Source organism: Nematolebias whitei, chromosome 12 (assembly GCF_014905685.2).
Source record: "Nematolebias whitei isolate Nwh7 chromosome 12, NemWhi1, whole genome shotgun sequence".
NCBI classification, from domain to species: Eukaryota; Metazoa; Chordata; class Actinopteri; order Cyprinodontiformes; family Rivulidae; genus Nematolebias; species Nematolebias whitei.
This window is the reverse complement of record NC_056509.1, coordinates 35,829,826-35,845,498: the sequence shown is the minus strand read 5'-3', so window position 1 is coordinate 35,845,498 and position 15,673 is coordinate 35,829,826. Positions and strand designations below refer to the sequence as shown.

The 15,673-nt window shown below is 39.7% G+C and overlaps 1 protein-coding gene across 1 annotated transcript in view; it reads left to right on the top strand.

The window, feature by feature from the left end:
- syne1a (spectrin repeat containing, nuclear envelope 1a) overlaps window positions 1-15,673 on the top strand; it is a gene marked incomplete in the record, with an annotated part of 110,088 nt that overhangs the window by 15,243 nt on the left and 79,172 nt on the right. The window contains 10 exon segments of the mRNA XM_037685156.1: window positions 3,015-3,197; window positions 5,313-5,456; window positions 6,632-6,787; window positions 7,487-7,651; window positions 10,194-10,366; window positions 10,452-10,605; window positions 10,867-11,010; window positions 11,652-11,816; window positions 12,838-13,155; window positions 14,976-15,131. Of these exon segments, the coding sequence (XP_037541084.1) occupies window positions 3,015-3,197; window positions 5,313-5,456; window positions 6,632-6,787; window positions 7,487-7,651; window positions 10,194-10,366; window positions 10,452-10,605; window positions 10,867-11,010; window positions 11,652-11,816; window positions 12,838-13,155; window positions 14,976-15,131 (1,758 nt within the window).

The following is a 15,673-nucleotide window of genomic DNA, read 5'->3' as shown; positions in this document are numbered from 1 at the left end:
TTGTTTTGCTTTGTTTTGGGTTTTTTTGAATGTCCAGAGGACCAGATTTAACTTTTTTAGATTTTTCTACCTGGATTATTGAGCATGCATCAGGATATTTATTATTGTTTCACTAATCTCACAGGACACAAAAGTCACAAAAATTAACACAAATTTTAGTGTTTTTATTTTTTGTTTGAACAATGCACTTGGAACTTTCTTGCTTATTTAAGCAGAATTAGCACAATTGTTTTAACTATTGAAATATTAATACATATGTTTAATTCTTGCAGAAATCCTGTAGGCTATATAATGTTTTAATTGATTTTCTGATGTATAGAAGTTTACCAATTAAGGTTTTTTATTGACTGATGCTGATATTTGTAATAAAGTGCATCTAACAATGTATCAAATTGTATTTTTCTATGTTAATTTTTTTTTCTAAAATGTAACAGTTTGTAACTTTTTCTCAATACAATCATCTATGCTTTATAGAAAAATAAATAAAGATTGAATAAATTACATAATCTTTTTTGTAGTAAGGATGATAGTCAATGATAGGAATAGTTCAGGGCTCAGAATGATTTAAACTTCCTCCTAAATTTGTCCTGAAGCCATTTGTTGTTGACATGCCTGTTGATAGACCAGTACACACCAAACAATAAGTACTTCTGTATCCCCATCTTAGTACGTTAAAGCATGGCTGGTAGCGATTGTTTTATAAAATAAATTTAAAAAAACTGACCTAGTTAGTCAGCTGGTTACTCAAATCGCTGAATCTGGCTGTCTGGTCATATTTTTACTGACCTTTCATCACCACCACTAATGCAGTGATGGGTTTTATTTTAATATTTGATACTTGGTATTTTGATTGTGGACACAGCTAACCAAAAAGTGAGCTTCTCTAACCCATAAAAAAATCTTTATGCCTCTTTTATGATTGCCTATTGTTGTTGTTTTTGTCCACTGTTGTCATCTGTCTTTTGTTGAAATCGGGTCTCTCTTGTAAATGAGTCCGCGAGGCTCCGTGGGATTAACCTGTCTAAATAAAGGTTGAATGAATAATCCTCTAACTAAAAATTAGCTTTGCTAATGCTAAACTGCTAAACAGTTTAAAATAAAATAAAAATTGTTGAAGCCAACACCACACCGCTAAAACGACTGTCATTTAGTCTGTATCACACGTCTTTGTCTCCTTCCAGCTGAAGCTGCGTTGACCAATCACGTCTTGTCACGTGCGCACATAGTCAGCAATAGCATGCGTAACGGACTCTTCGAGACACGCCCACAACAGACAGGAACTAGCTTGTGGCTTATGTTAGCGGACTTAAAGTTGGTGAAACCTAAGTTAATGTAAGCTAATTCCGCTAACGGTTTCCAAAGTTAGTGAAACTTTAATCAGCTAAGCAATAAATTGGTTCCATCATTAGCTGTTAGCGGATTAGTGGAACTGTGCCCACCACTGGTTAAACGTTTTCTTTTGTCTGGTTGGTATTAAATTAACAGGCTTTTTTTTTTCTTCTTCTTTTCAATCATTCTACAGATTTGAATGCACTTCATATCCACATCTGTTAATTATAAACCAGGTCTTGTTTTATTGCATAAAGTTGGTAGTAAAAATTGCTGGTACAAAGAAAAGTGAAATGATGCAATAGTGATATAATCAATTTGCTTTCTATGATAAAAGACAACAGATTGACTGTGAAGATGGTCACTCTCCTGTTTCGGGCTGGTTGGAGTGGTGAGCTCTGCAATAAACTGGATAATATAGGAATGGAAAAAAAGAAAAGAAAAGGGATGAGAGAGATGGAGCTCCACTGTGAATCCCTCTGCCCCTGTCTTTAAGAAATCTGCCTCTTTCTTTCTGACATGTCTGGAGGTCTTTTGTGAGTCTTTGGCAGCTTCTTTAGAGCCTGACAGGCTGAAAGTCAGATACTTATCTGTTAAAAATCGATGTCTCCACCTCCCTGCAACCTGATAGTTTATTACCACTCAGACATATGGACACATGCACCATGACTTAAAAAGATTGGTTTTATATTTGCTTGTTGCCTTTCTTGTTCTGAGACAACAAGAACTTCGTTTAAACTCTGTTTTGGGATTTTCAGTCATCGTTAGCTGAACACTTAGCCGCAAACAAAGTCATTTCAGACGCTCAGCAAAGCAACAAATGTTTTAAAAAACAATTGTCTTCTAACAATATTTCTAATGAAGTGCAGCCATAGAGGGGTTTTTTTTTGGGGGGGTGCTTTCTTCTACACAAGATTTTAAACTATTTTTGAGGAAGAAACTGAATTTTATCAAGTCTATGGAGCGCAGAGGAATACGGAGGCAATCATGTTTTATTTATTATTGACTTGGTGAGGAATGTGGAACAATGTTTCCACATGGCTGACCTCCAGGAGGGCCAGTGTGGGAGGGGCGAGGGCATCAACTGTGTCACGCTTAATTGGCGTTATACAGTTTACGTTGGCAGGATGAGAATATGTGAAAAAAGAACCAGTGAATGAATGTAAAACAGTCTGAAGAAAAATAAAGGAGATAAAGACGGACAGAGTGAAAGACTTTCTGTGCTTGTGTTTAGGGAAATCGGAGCTGTGCTAGTGATGTGCTGACTGCACAGATGGTGGAGTGGTCCCTGCTGCGCTACTGTCATCAGCTCAAAGGGAGGGGTGTGGGTGTGTGTTTGGGTGTGTGTAGGCTGCGTGTACATTGTTAGTGGGTGGGTACGAAGAAGCTATATAGAAACCAACATGTTTCAGGTTTACTGACTTTTCCTATCTTGTGTCAGACTCCTCCTTCTGCTAATGCTCGTTGAATTAGTAATGACTTGAATGACTGTAATTATTGTGTAATTAATGCTTAGCCCACTGTAAAGTCAGACGTAAATACAATAAGGAGAAGAGGGCACAAAGAAGTTTTCATTCAGTCAGGTTTTTTTTTTATCCTCTCTTTTCCTTTTCACGCCAGTCTCCTTGTGTGTGTTTGTGTTAAATCATCACATCTCCTTTGTCTTTGTTTGTGCCTCCCCTCAGGAGTTCCTGAGTGACAGAGAGAACGGCCAGGCCAGACTGAGTACAGTAGGAGCCAGCGGGGAGCTCCTGATGGCTGTAGTGTCCAAAGATAGAGTGGAGGGGATCAAGGCCAAGGTGGCAAACGCCAGAGAGGACTGGAAGAGCCTGATGAACAACCTGCAGACGAGGGAAGATGCTCTCAAGGTTGGTTTTAATTAATTTAGCTTTGCATTGTTAAAGACTTCACTATTGCTCATTTCCAAGTTTTGTAAAAGTCATTCACATTAAATACTCTGACATATACAGTAGTCCCTCATTTATCGCGGGGATTCGTACCCTGAAGCACCGTGATAAGTGAAAAACCATGAAGCAGGAATAGTAGTACAAGTAGTAGTTTATTTTATTATTTATATCTACAGTATATATATATATATATATATATAAGCCCTTCCCACATTCTTGCAATATTCTAAACAATGTTTCTAAACACTAAACGCTCTAAAAGAGCACACAATGACATGATTTTAGCTCCCTGCCTCTGCTGCTCTTAGCCACCTGCAAGCATTCTTGGCCACGCCCACTTCTATGCTCTGCATGGAGAACAGCTGATCAGCTGCAGCAGGAAGTTTATCTTGCAGCATGGGTTGCACAAAGGTGCAGCAGGTGCTAAATCATTTGAAATAATTTATTTTAAATGAAAATTCCATGCCAGTAGTGCGGTTCATTCATCAATCAGCCAGTTATGTGTCATGTCCAATCTTATTTTGAAAAACTGCGATAGAGCGAGTCCACGATAAACGAACCACGAAGTAGCGAGTGACTACTGTACTTCAAGCGCTACAAATTCTGCAAGATTATTACTTAAAACTTAAAACTTTAGCAATAACAGTTACGGTCAACCCATTTTTTCTATTAGCAAAATTTCTCATGAACTACTGGGTGAATTTTAACAAAACTTTCAGAAAGTAGTTATAGGACGTGCATTGTCTTTGGAGTCTATCTATATTAAAATGACCTCCTCAGCTAGTCACAACTCCGTGAGTTTATCAGATAGTGATCTAAAGTTTGATGTGGTAGTAGCTGAGAGTCATCTTCAACACAGATTGAGTGTGACATCTTGTGATATCTCATGAAATTGCCCATAACAGTTTGAACCAGGACCAACTTTGTAATTTCTCAACGTAAAATGATCTTAATCTAAAACTGTGTTATAAAAGGTGGTGACGATGTTTATTTAATTAACTCTACTTAAGTGCTTTGTTAGCTTCCTTTAGCCTTTTTCAGATTCAAACTTCAGTTCCTTTTCATTCTAAAAATAATTAAATGTTTGATTCAGGGTGTGATCAGCAAAGATCTGACAGGGCTTTAAAGAAGCTTGCTGACTGTACGCAAAGTTTTCAGCTAGTAGCTCTTTGGGAATCTTACTGCTGGTGCTGAAATTCTAATTCATGAGTAAAACTATGTTTATCTTAACACCTGTAATCCTAAACCTAAATAATTTATAAGTCAACGTTAAATGGCCCGAACAACAACAGAAATATTCTTCTGCAAAAGATGTGCACTGAACTGAAAATTAGTGAGAAAAGCAGCTAAAGTCCATTAAAACATCTCTAACAGACTCAACAATGTTCAGTCAGGTCATCTGGACGGTTTCCTTTTTTGCTGAGATGTTTCGTCCTTCATCCAAAGGACCTCCTCAATCCGAGAAGCCACCAAGCAAAACTGATTCCCACTAACAGCACATTCCATAGTGGAAAAAAAAACAGTTTGCTGGTGGTAACACAGAAGTTCATGCTCAATAATCCAGGTATAAAATCCAATAATGTTCAGTCAGGTCATCTGGACGGTTTCTTTTTTGCCGAGACATTTCGTCCTTTGAACCACTTTGACATGACTGTCTCAGAGGAGTTGACGAGGGAGAGGGCGGGCCCCAGAGGCCATCTTAGCACCAGCAAACTGTTTTTTTTCCCACTATGAAGTATGTTGTTAGTGGGAATCAGTTTTGCTTGGTGGCTTCTCAGATTGAAGAAGTCCTTTGGATGAAGGATGAAACGTCATAGCAAATAAAGAAACTGTCCAGATGACCTGACTGAACATTGTTATTGAGCATGAACTTTGATATCTCTAACAGACCTTTAGAAAACAAGACAAGATATTTGTGAGACCCCATTTAAAAGAATCCAATATAATTTGTCTCACTGGAACCCAAACAGGAAGAAATGGAGGGTTGACTCTAAGACCTGATTGTTGATTCAATCTGCATTTTTTCCTCCTGAGTTCACTGAATAAATCCTTCCTGTCACTGTGTTACATCTCCAGAACCTGCAGTCCCAGATGACAGCGTTCGAGGACAGTGCCGAGCCTCTGCAGGAGTGGTTTAACGGCACAGAGGTCAGAGTTCAGGAGAGCAACGCTCGGCTGCACGACCTTCCAGCCAAGAAACAGGAGCTTAGCAAGTTACAGGTATTTTGTCATTTTGACACGTTTGCTCGGCCTCGCTCGGAGCGTCACAGTTCTCATTAACTTACATTACTTGTATAATTATTCTAGTTATTCATGAAGCTATCTGTTAGTTTATGCAAAGTTTTTAATTATACTGCTGGATCCTTTTTTTCTATAATATGTCGCAGAGAAAGAGCTATTTAGATTTTTTTTTTCTTCGCTGCAGTCCCTGATATTCTCACATTTCCTCTCTTAACTGCAGTAAACCTTGTCATTATCGCACAAAGTGAATATTAAGTAGGGGTTTAAATTGTTACCTCTTCATCAGATATGATTCCCTAAAGTACAATTTTAAACCTACTGGGAATAGGGAAGGACCTAATTACATTTGTTGAGCACCACTGGATCAAAACAGAGCTGCATCTTGACACAATAGTCAGAGGAGAAGTCCAGAAAATCTAATTAATTCTCCTTCTGTCAAAGCTGAAGTGCTGCGTGGCTAAAAGGGCTTTATTTATATATTTTTTCTTTCTGGAAGCGATAACGGCTCCTGCCACATCTGCCAGACACAAGAAAGGAAAAGAAGCACAAAGCGGTAAAAAGATAAAACTGACAACAGAGGAAAAAAAAAATATCACGCCCATCTCAGAGCTCCATCCTTATCTTTGGAGCTATTTTTGTATTTATTCTTTTGCCTCTGTAGCACTTCCCCATCGTTTCCTTTTGTCTGGCGCTGTCTGTAATTACATTTCTCCCCCTCAGTACCTGAAGTACAATACAATACATGCAGGCTTTAGTGTTTGAGCTTGTGTTGGCAAAATCCTCTTTACGCTGTCACTTCAATACTCCCCAACCTGTGTGGCCTCTTATTATTTTCCTGCTCTGCACCGTGGGGTCCACCTGAATAACAGTGTTCCTGAAAGTGAACATCCAGAGATATACTGCTGATGATGTTTTATGGTGTCTTATTCCTGTTTTTGTTTTTTCATTCATGTGTGACGTGCTGTTTTCAAACTTGTGACACATTAACTCAAGTTTGCCAACTTTTCCTGTGCATTTCATACCTCCTCTCTGTCTTTTGTCATACGATGGATGCTTCCATCCTCTCCGATCTGTCATTTCTTTAACACACTAACGCCGTACTGCTCCATCTTTGTTTTTCTTCCTCTTCCTCCGTCTGCTTTGTGCCGGTCCAGTGTGTGCTGGAGGACATGGTCAGTCGGGAGGTAGAGCTGGGCAGGTTGAGAGAAAGAGCTCACCATCTCTGGGAGGCACAAGCAGCCGGCAAAGGCTTCGTTCACAGAGTTTCTCAGCTGTCAGCTCAGTATCTAGCCCTCAGCAACTTAACCAAGGTAACAACGCTGCCACTCAGTGCAGGCTTCTTTCTTCTTCTCCAGCTGTTCTGTGCACTTCTGTCCCTGAAATGTAACAATACATTGTCCTCGTTTCGTGTTCATTCCGGATTTAATCTTCCTCACCCTCTAAAGGTCTTAGCTGTTGCAGGCTCACCAGCATAAAAAGCATCCAAGATTGTGCAACATACCTTCATCCACTAATGCACAGCTAAAATGCCACAGCTGAGAAGTGTCAGGACTCTCAACCTTTTTGAAGCTTTCATTAGATCGGCGAGACTCAAACAATTTATTTGATGTATTGTGCAACAAACATTACACTGACCACAGAACACTTACCTCATGGCAATGAAAGTACCCCAGCAGTGATGAATGGACTTTGTTTACTTTGCAGGGTGAACTGGAGAGCTATTTTTAGGTCTGCTTTCCTGTCAGACATTCAGTCACTGCAAACCACACCAGCTTTTACTTTGTTCGCTCTACAATTACACGTTAAGATGTTTGCCTCATGACAGCACGCTTCTTCTGCTTTAGTGCGAGTGGTGAGGGAGTCCCAGGAGACATCTGTTATTCTCATATTAAACACAAACAGAACAAAATGAGCACAGTTGATAAGGACAGGCTGCTGTTCTTAAATCTCGTAGAACCGATGTAACATTTGAAGAGTGTGTTTACTTTGCTGCGCTCTCATATCCGCAGGACAAAGCCTCCAGGATTGAACGCATCGTTGGGGAGCACCAGCTTTTCTCTCAGGGGCTTAAGGAGCTTCAGGACTGGGTGTGTGAGGCACAGAGGATCATCAGCGTCTGCACCTCCGCCACTTCAGACAAGAGTGTGCTGGAGGACCGCATGTTACAGCTGGAGGTAAGACAAGATGGGTGTGGGATGAGGTTCAGGTGTGTAGACACTGAGAGTGATTGAGCAACAGAAACACGTCTCCTAATGTTTTATTTATGATTCAGGGAAACTGAATCGGGAACATGAATAACATATTTTGAATGTTTAGTACTTATATAGCGCCTTTCTATCTGATCAAGATACTCAAAGCTCCCTACAACACAATCTGTGTCCTCATTTACCCATTCATACAGCACTTTACTAGATCTATACAAAGATTAATCAGTGTTTTATCACATTCATACACCGATGGGACACACATCAGAGGCAATGAGAGGTTCAGTGTCTTGCACAGGGACACTTCAACATGTGGCTGCTGGTGGAATCAAACTGACTGCTCTAAACAGTCAACCGCAGCCGCCCCAGTTGGTCATTGATGTAAAATGTTTGTTTAAAAATAACATTTAAACAACATCTAAAATGTTCACAGAAGTCTAAATTCTGGCTAAAGTTTAGAAGACATTTGTCCTAGACCTAGACGTCAAATAGACATTTACATTCAGACAAGATTGGCTAAAAATATGAACAGCACCAGGGTTGGGTTGTTCACATCTTGAGGGACTGAGCAGCTGCACAGATGAAACCACACAATACAAGTCCATAAACGTTGTTGGACATTTCTGGTCAACAGTTATGATTTGTGCCAAATGACGGCTCTCTTATTTTTATAAGCATGAGTTTAAAGCTGTCTCTTTAACCAGAGGCATCATAATAAGTTAACAAGATACGACTGGCATAGTTTGATGCCGGTGTAGTTAGATGTTTCCATGACACTTTAAATGAAATTACATCCTGTTATATGTTTACATCCTTCAGTACACCAGAAATTTACCACGTGTCTCCCATTTTAGCGTTTAACTAAAAGGAAAAAAAATGTTTAACCATAGTATTGTGTCTGAAGAGTGAGTGAAAATAATCCTAACCCATGCAGGCTCCAAATAAATCTTTCAAACTGATTTAGCATGATAATATGCTGTTTCATGCAATTGATTTGCATGGTTTACAGATCTGGGATGTGTATTTTACATGTTTTTAGTAGTTTGTGTGGCATGTGTAAATGTAGGTGTAATGAAGGTCTAACCTGCTCGGGCTGAAGTAATCTAAACTTTGCTTAAACTCATTTAAAACTGTGTCTGTTGCTCCGAGGGTTAGATGACCATCACCTTGATGAGATCTGTTTTTCCGCTGACACCTGCAGGTAGTGTGCTGCAGTAATGCTCCAAGTTGTTTGTAAACACCCATAGTGTGTGTTTGTTAGTTTTGTTGTTGTTGTTATTGTTGTTGTTTTGACAAACACATAAGTTGCTCCTTCCCTAAAAGTAAATATAAACAAAAAGGAACAACAAAAAAGTATGTCATTAAGTAATTTCCAGAGATTTGGATTTTTTTTTAATGCTAATCTCTAGATCAGGTTAGATTCAAGGATTTCAGTCAAGTTTACAAATATCCAGTTTTATGACCAAAACAAAATGCATTTAAAATGTTACAAGATGTGCTGAATAAGAATTCTGTTGCCTCATTGACACTGTCTTGGATGAGTAGTAGAGGGATTGATGGATGGATGGATGGATGGATGGATGGATGATGGACAGATAGACAGATGGATGGAGGGAGAGAGGGAGAAATGGACAGAGAGAGGGAGGGAGAGAGGGATGGATGGTTGGATGGATGGATGGATGGATGGATGGATGGGTGGGTGGATGGATGGATGGATGGATGGGTGGGTGGAAGAAGTGATGGATGGATGGGTGGATGGATGAATGGATGGAAGAAGGGATGGATGGGTAGAAGAAGGGATGGATGAGATGGATGGAAGAAGGGATGGATGGGATTACTGAAACAATGGATGGATGGAAGGAGGGATGAATGGGATGGATGGAGGAAGGGATGGATAGGATAGATGGAAGAAGGGATGGATGAAGAAGGGATGATGGATGGATGGATGGATTGACAGAAGGATGAATGGAAGAAGGGATGGCTGGCTGGCTGGCTGGCTTGCTGGCTGGATGGATGGATGGATGGAGGAATGGATAGATGGATGGAAGAAGGGATAGATTGGATGGATAGAAGAAGGGATAGATTGGATGGATAGAAGAAGGGATAGATAGGAGGGAGGGAGGGAGGGATGAATGGAAGGAAGAAGAGCTAGATAGGATGGATGGATGATGAATGGATGGATGGATGGATGGATGATGGATGGAAGAAGGGATAGATAGGATGGCTGGATGGATGGATGGATGGAGTGATTGATGGAAGAAAGGATAGATAGGATGGATGGATGGATGTAAATGTGCATTGACATGAAAATCCTTCAGATGTTCCTACAGTAAAGAGCTGTTCTCGTTCTTGCTTTGTTCCACAAACCGTTGTTGGATTTTCCGGTCCATCAAAATGACCAAATGTTGGATGTACTTCAGGGATATCTTTCATTTCTTCGGTGGTGTAGACAATAAAGGTTTTTACACGTCTTAAAAGTATTTTATGTCCGTTTTTTCACTTCTGTCTACAGGCCTTACTGGCTGCTCGTCAGGAGAGGGAGATCCAGCTAAAAATGCTCCTGACTCGCGGAGAGGCAGTCCAAAGAAATACTTCAGCTGAGGGGGTCCCAGTGATCCGCAAACAGATCCAAGACCTCAAAGACTCGTGGGACTCGTTGCTTTCTGCTTCGATCCAGTGTAAAAGGTGACCATGTGGTCTTTAAATATCACGTTAAAATCCTTGTACGTGCGTTTGCTCTGTTTTCACCTGACCGTGTTGTTTCTTACAGTCAGCTGGAAGGCGCTCTGTCGCAGTGGACCAGCTATCAGGAAGACGTGGAGCAGTTTCAGCAGTGGATGGATCGGGTCGAAGAAACACTGAGCTGCTCTGACAGGCAATACTCAGAGATGAGAGATAAAACTGCCAACCTTGGAAGGACGAAGGTGTCACATTCCAAAAATAAATAAAAACTTAGAATATAAACTTTTTTTTTCTGTTTTATGGTGGTAGTTAGTTTGGAAATATCGCATCTTGATTTTGAAAGTAGTTTTATTCCTACAAAAAAACTGAGCTGCTGTCATCTTTTATTTATAAATTAAATAACTCTTAATTAGGAGGCGTTTGTTGTTCATGCGCACATTTAAAACCAAGATGTTTCCAGCTGGGTTCACTAAGCTCTCTGTGTGTGTCTGTGTGTGTTTTAGCTTCTGTATGAGGAAGTTTTAAGTCACAGCAGTCCTCTGGAGACCATTGCCACAAAAGGATCCAACATGGCTGAACATTACACAACCCAGCAGGAGGTGCAGCAGCTACATTGTCGATACAACACACTCAGAGAAAAAGCTGAGGTACCAACAGCTGCATTTTGTTTTTTAAATGATTTTACATAGGCTTTAGAGCAGGACTATTCAACTAAACTGCTCAGCGGGCCATAGTTAATGAAAGCCAAAAGCTCAGGGTCCAGATATCCAGTAGTTATTATCATTAAGTAACTTTGTTTTATGGTGAAAAATCTAGTTTTATTTAAGAATGAACCCATTAGTGGGCCGAACTTAGCTCATTGTGGGCCTGATTTGGCCCCCGGACCGCCAGTTGAATAGCCCTGCTTTAGAGTATCTATGTCTTTTTTTTGTTTGTTTACCTCTAACTACCTTGTTGTTGAGTTGTAGATGTTTACTGAACGGATGGATGGATGGATGTGGATGGATGGATGTTTTTAAATGTGACCGTCAAGATTTCTCTTAATATCTACTTTATGTTTTAAATCATCTGAGTTATATTTTCTCTAGTCTAAATCTCGTTTGAATCTAGAACTCAAATCTTTGATGCTCATTTAATTTTAATGCATTTCGAGTATAAAATTTAAAACAGTCAGTTGTTTTTATTTTTTGCTTTTTGAAATGTAACCGTACAAGTACATAGTCTATAAATGTAAAGCAATGTCAAGTCTGTGTAAGTTCATATTTTGGCGTTGTTTCCAATCTTGCAGAATGCTGTTAGTAAGGCCAATGAGCTCGTAATGGTTCATCAGGAATATCAAAGGGGGTTGCATGTGTTTGAGGACTGGCTGGAGCGAGAACTGGCCTCTTTGGCATTGTTGTCTCATCCAGAAGGGAGCGTGGACACACTTGAGAAAACGCTGCAGCAGCTACAGGTAGTGAAATGGTGGAGATTTGTTTGCAATGTGTCATGAACAGACAGAGGCCCAGATTCACTAATGGTCTGTGTAACTTGTATGGGGGCAACTGTGATTTATATGCATCCATCTAATTCACAAAACCTTGCAAAGTTAGGTTTTTGCCTCCGATTGGCACTCAACTACACATCATCTCTTGGCACTGGTGCAATCTGCTCACATTTAAATGAGGTATTATTCATGTATTGAATGAACATATTCATGGATATAACTGCTAAAGCAAAAAGCATCTACTTCTTAAAGACCAACCCTGTTTAGAATATGCATTTAGCATCGGTTATGGTATTTCCTGTCTCCTGAGAATGAGTGGTATTTGCATTTCTGAAGAAGAAAGTGAGGACATTGAGCTATCTGCTGCCTTTACAAAAAGAGTGCAGCCAGAAGGTCATATTTAGTTGTGCAGCGAGAACAACAGAGATTCGCAGTGCTCTGCAGCAAAGACAGTGCAAATAGCTCACACCTGCTGAACTTAATGGGGGTGTTTGCCCCAGCATAGGTTCAGAGCGAATACGATGCTGAGACGGAGCAAATAAAAGGTCAAGATTCTTTATTGTCATTCGCATCACATGTGGCACATGAGGTGAAATGAAATTGTGTACTCAAGGTCCCAGTTACACTCAAAAATAGCAAAAATATCAAGTATAAGCAGAAACAGTATAAGATCTAAGATATACATTAAACACTAATGTATTAAACAGCAGCCTGAACATGAGTCTGTTGTGAGCAGATGGGTATGAATACAGCGGCTTAAAGGCAAGAAATCAGCAGCATGGATAATCAGCAGCATAAAGGAAGCTGATGAAGAAATGAAGATGGAGCTGATTACATTTATAGCACAGAACTGGTGAATCTGGGCCGGCTCGAGTGTGCAGATGTACTTGTTACGACCACGTTGTTCACAGTTGCTGCATTTCAAGTTCATATAATCTCAAAATCTTTTCTTTAAATCAAAAGTTTTCTTTTTTTATTTCCTTCAAAGAGCCTGCAGGAAAACTGCACCAAAGGCCAGTCTTTGCTCACTTCGGTGCTGACCAGCAGAGAGAGAGTTATCCCCTGGGGGGTACCTCAGATTGAGGACCGAGCTCTGGACACTGCAAAACAAGAGTGGGCGGCCCACCAGAACCGCCTAGAGGAGACTAGGGCCCAGCTGCACTCCACACTAACCCGACTGAGGCAAATGGGCCACAGGTTCTTAAACCTAGCTCAGTGGTTAGAGGACACAGAGAAGATGGTCAACATCAGAAATAATCAGCGTTCAGACAGAACTACAAAGCAAATTCAGCTGAAGAAACTTCAGGTCAGTGATGGACATGATTCTTCATGAACAATCTCTTCCGAAGGGCATTGATGCTTGATTTAATGTTATTGGAATAGTTTGTTTGAGAAATAATCTTAAGCACCGAAATAGTGCTGGAAAACCAGTAATGCTTTGTCAGTATATTTTTTACCCTGCAGATTTTGTATGAAATTAATAAAAAGTTATTAAACATATACTCAAGTACATACAATCAAATTTCTGCTTTAATGTCCCCCATCCCGGAGTGAAATAGATTTAGAAATACACTCCATCTGTGAATGTTGTGAGCGTGCGAACGTGAAAAATAAGGGAAGTACCGACGTCCTTTTTGGTGTGCGGCTACATCTAGAAGTTGGGAAGGTTCCTGTTGAAAATGGGTTTGCCATTTCAAAATCCAAGATGGCCACCACAAAGATTATATGTAAACCGGACACCTCTATCACTTGAGGAAACAATGCTTTCTGGCTCTTATATTGCTTAAACAATTACCGTAGTTTTCTCAAATGACTGGGGTGGCCGGGCGCAGGCTGAAGATTAAGCTGTTGTGGCCAGTGCCACCGTTGGTCACCCCCTGGCTCCGCCATTGCACCTGGTGGTGGATAAAACTGCTCCCTTCGCTCACCAGAATCCGTCATTCTGCACCGTCTCAGACAAGAAACAAAACCATGTTCAATTCCATTCAAGAAAAACACAACTCAAAAACTACCAACATTTATCATTCAAACTCTTCAGAATCTGTGTTCCACTTGTATTATTTTAATGTACATATTGGAAAGAGTTGACCTAATAGACTTGAGTATGTAGTCCAGCAGCTTTTAAATCGTCTGGTTAAAACAATAAATGTGTTTTGATTCAGATCTGTTCTTTGACTGGCAGTCACGTCAACACAACTCCCAATTTACTCACTTGAAGTGCATTCACTGGAGTGTAAAAGGCAAAGAAAAGTTGTTTGTCTGTCAGAGTGAAAGCAGTGAAGCATCGTTACTTTTTTACATTCCCTGTTGTTTTGCTGGGACAACATACCCCTGCTTCTCCTGAGGTATATTTTTAATGAGAAGACACACAAAGACATGTTACCCATGCTGGTAAAATGAGCTGAAATGAGCACAGTGCTAAAAATGGAAATTACTGATTTTTGGAAACATAGATTTGCATAAAAATGACTTCATAAGACACCATCTAGCAATCCTGGTAACTAAACTAGTATATAATCCTTCTAATTTACCTTTAAATATAAATATTTTGCAAGGTATGTCTTCAGAAATAATTCTTTGTCTTATAACCCCTATAATTTCCTTTGAAATTAACATTTTTTCTTTGTCGGCTGCTATAGCATCAGTAAATCCCATCTTATAATGTTTAGTGTGATTATAAAACTTGGACAGTCCCCTTTTTAAATATACGGTGTATCTAATTTCTGATGACATCATTCTAGACCAATGAAAAATTTTTTTTATGATTTTTTAAATTTTTTTTAATGTTTGAATCAGTGTCCTTGTAAATAAAACTAGCTTGTTGCTAGCCAGGTAATAAATTGTGATATTTCAGTGAACTACAAATCCTTTTGAAGGTTTTGAGATGGATATTTAAAATTAAAAATAACTCTGTGTAGAATAATTGCTTTTTGTGTTTCATTTTTCCAGCATGGGACACATATCTGATTTTTCAGTCCTTGTTTCCATCATAATTACTAACATTTACACACCGTAGCTATATAATCTGAACTGACAGGTAAATTATGAATCATTCTGACTGAATTTAAACCACGTTCAGATATAATAATTGATGAACATTTCTTTCCCTCTGTCTGTTGTGATCAGGGCTATCTTGAGGCAGTGCTTGCACAGCAGGGAGAAGTCGATGGTCTCTCATCTTTAGCCCAGCAGGTTCTGGAGGAAACCTACATTAGCAGTCGTGTCAGTGTTACTGCCACCCAGCTGACCACCCGCTACCACTCCCTGCTGCTCAGCATCCAGGTTTGGTACTCTCACATGTCTGATGTTCAGTAGTTCATGCCTCATGCCTGTCCTCTTTGAGTTTCTCAAGTTAAAAACAAGCTTTCTGTTGGTAATAACTTGAAAAGTTTTATGGTTTTCTCCCTAAATTGCAAAAAAAAAGAAAGAAGAGAGAATAAGTTAGATTTAACTTTGTGTTTCCTGTCTCTTTTTAATTAACATGTACCTGCTTCATTGACTGGCCCTGGGTCTTTATTATTGTCATGTTTAAGTAATTTCACTCCGGTCACATGCTTTCAGATTTGACCTTTAAATATATTCACATTAAAACTAACATTCTTCAATTCATCCATCCATCCATCATCCAGCCCACCATCCATCCATCCATCATCCATCCATTTGAGCCATCCATCCATCCATTCATCCATCCATCTTCTATCCATCCATTCATCCATCATCCATCCATCCATTCATCCATTCATCCATCTATAATCTATCCATTCATTCATCCATCCAGCCATCCATCCAGCCATTCATCCATCCATCCGGCCATCCATCCATCT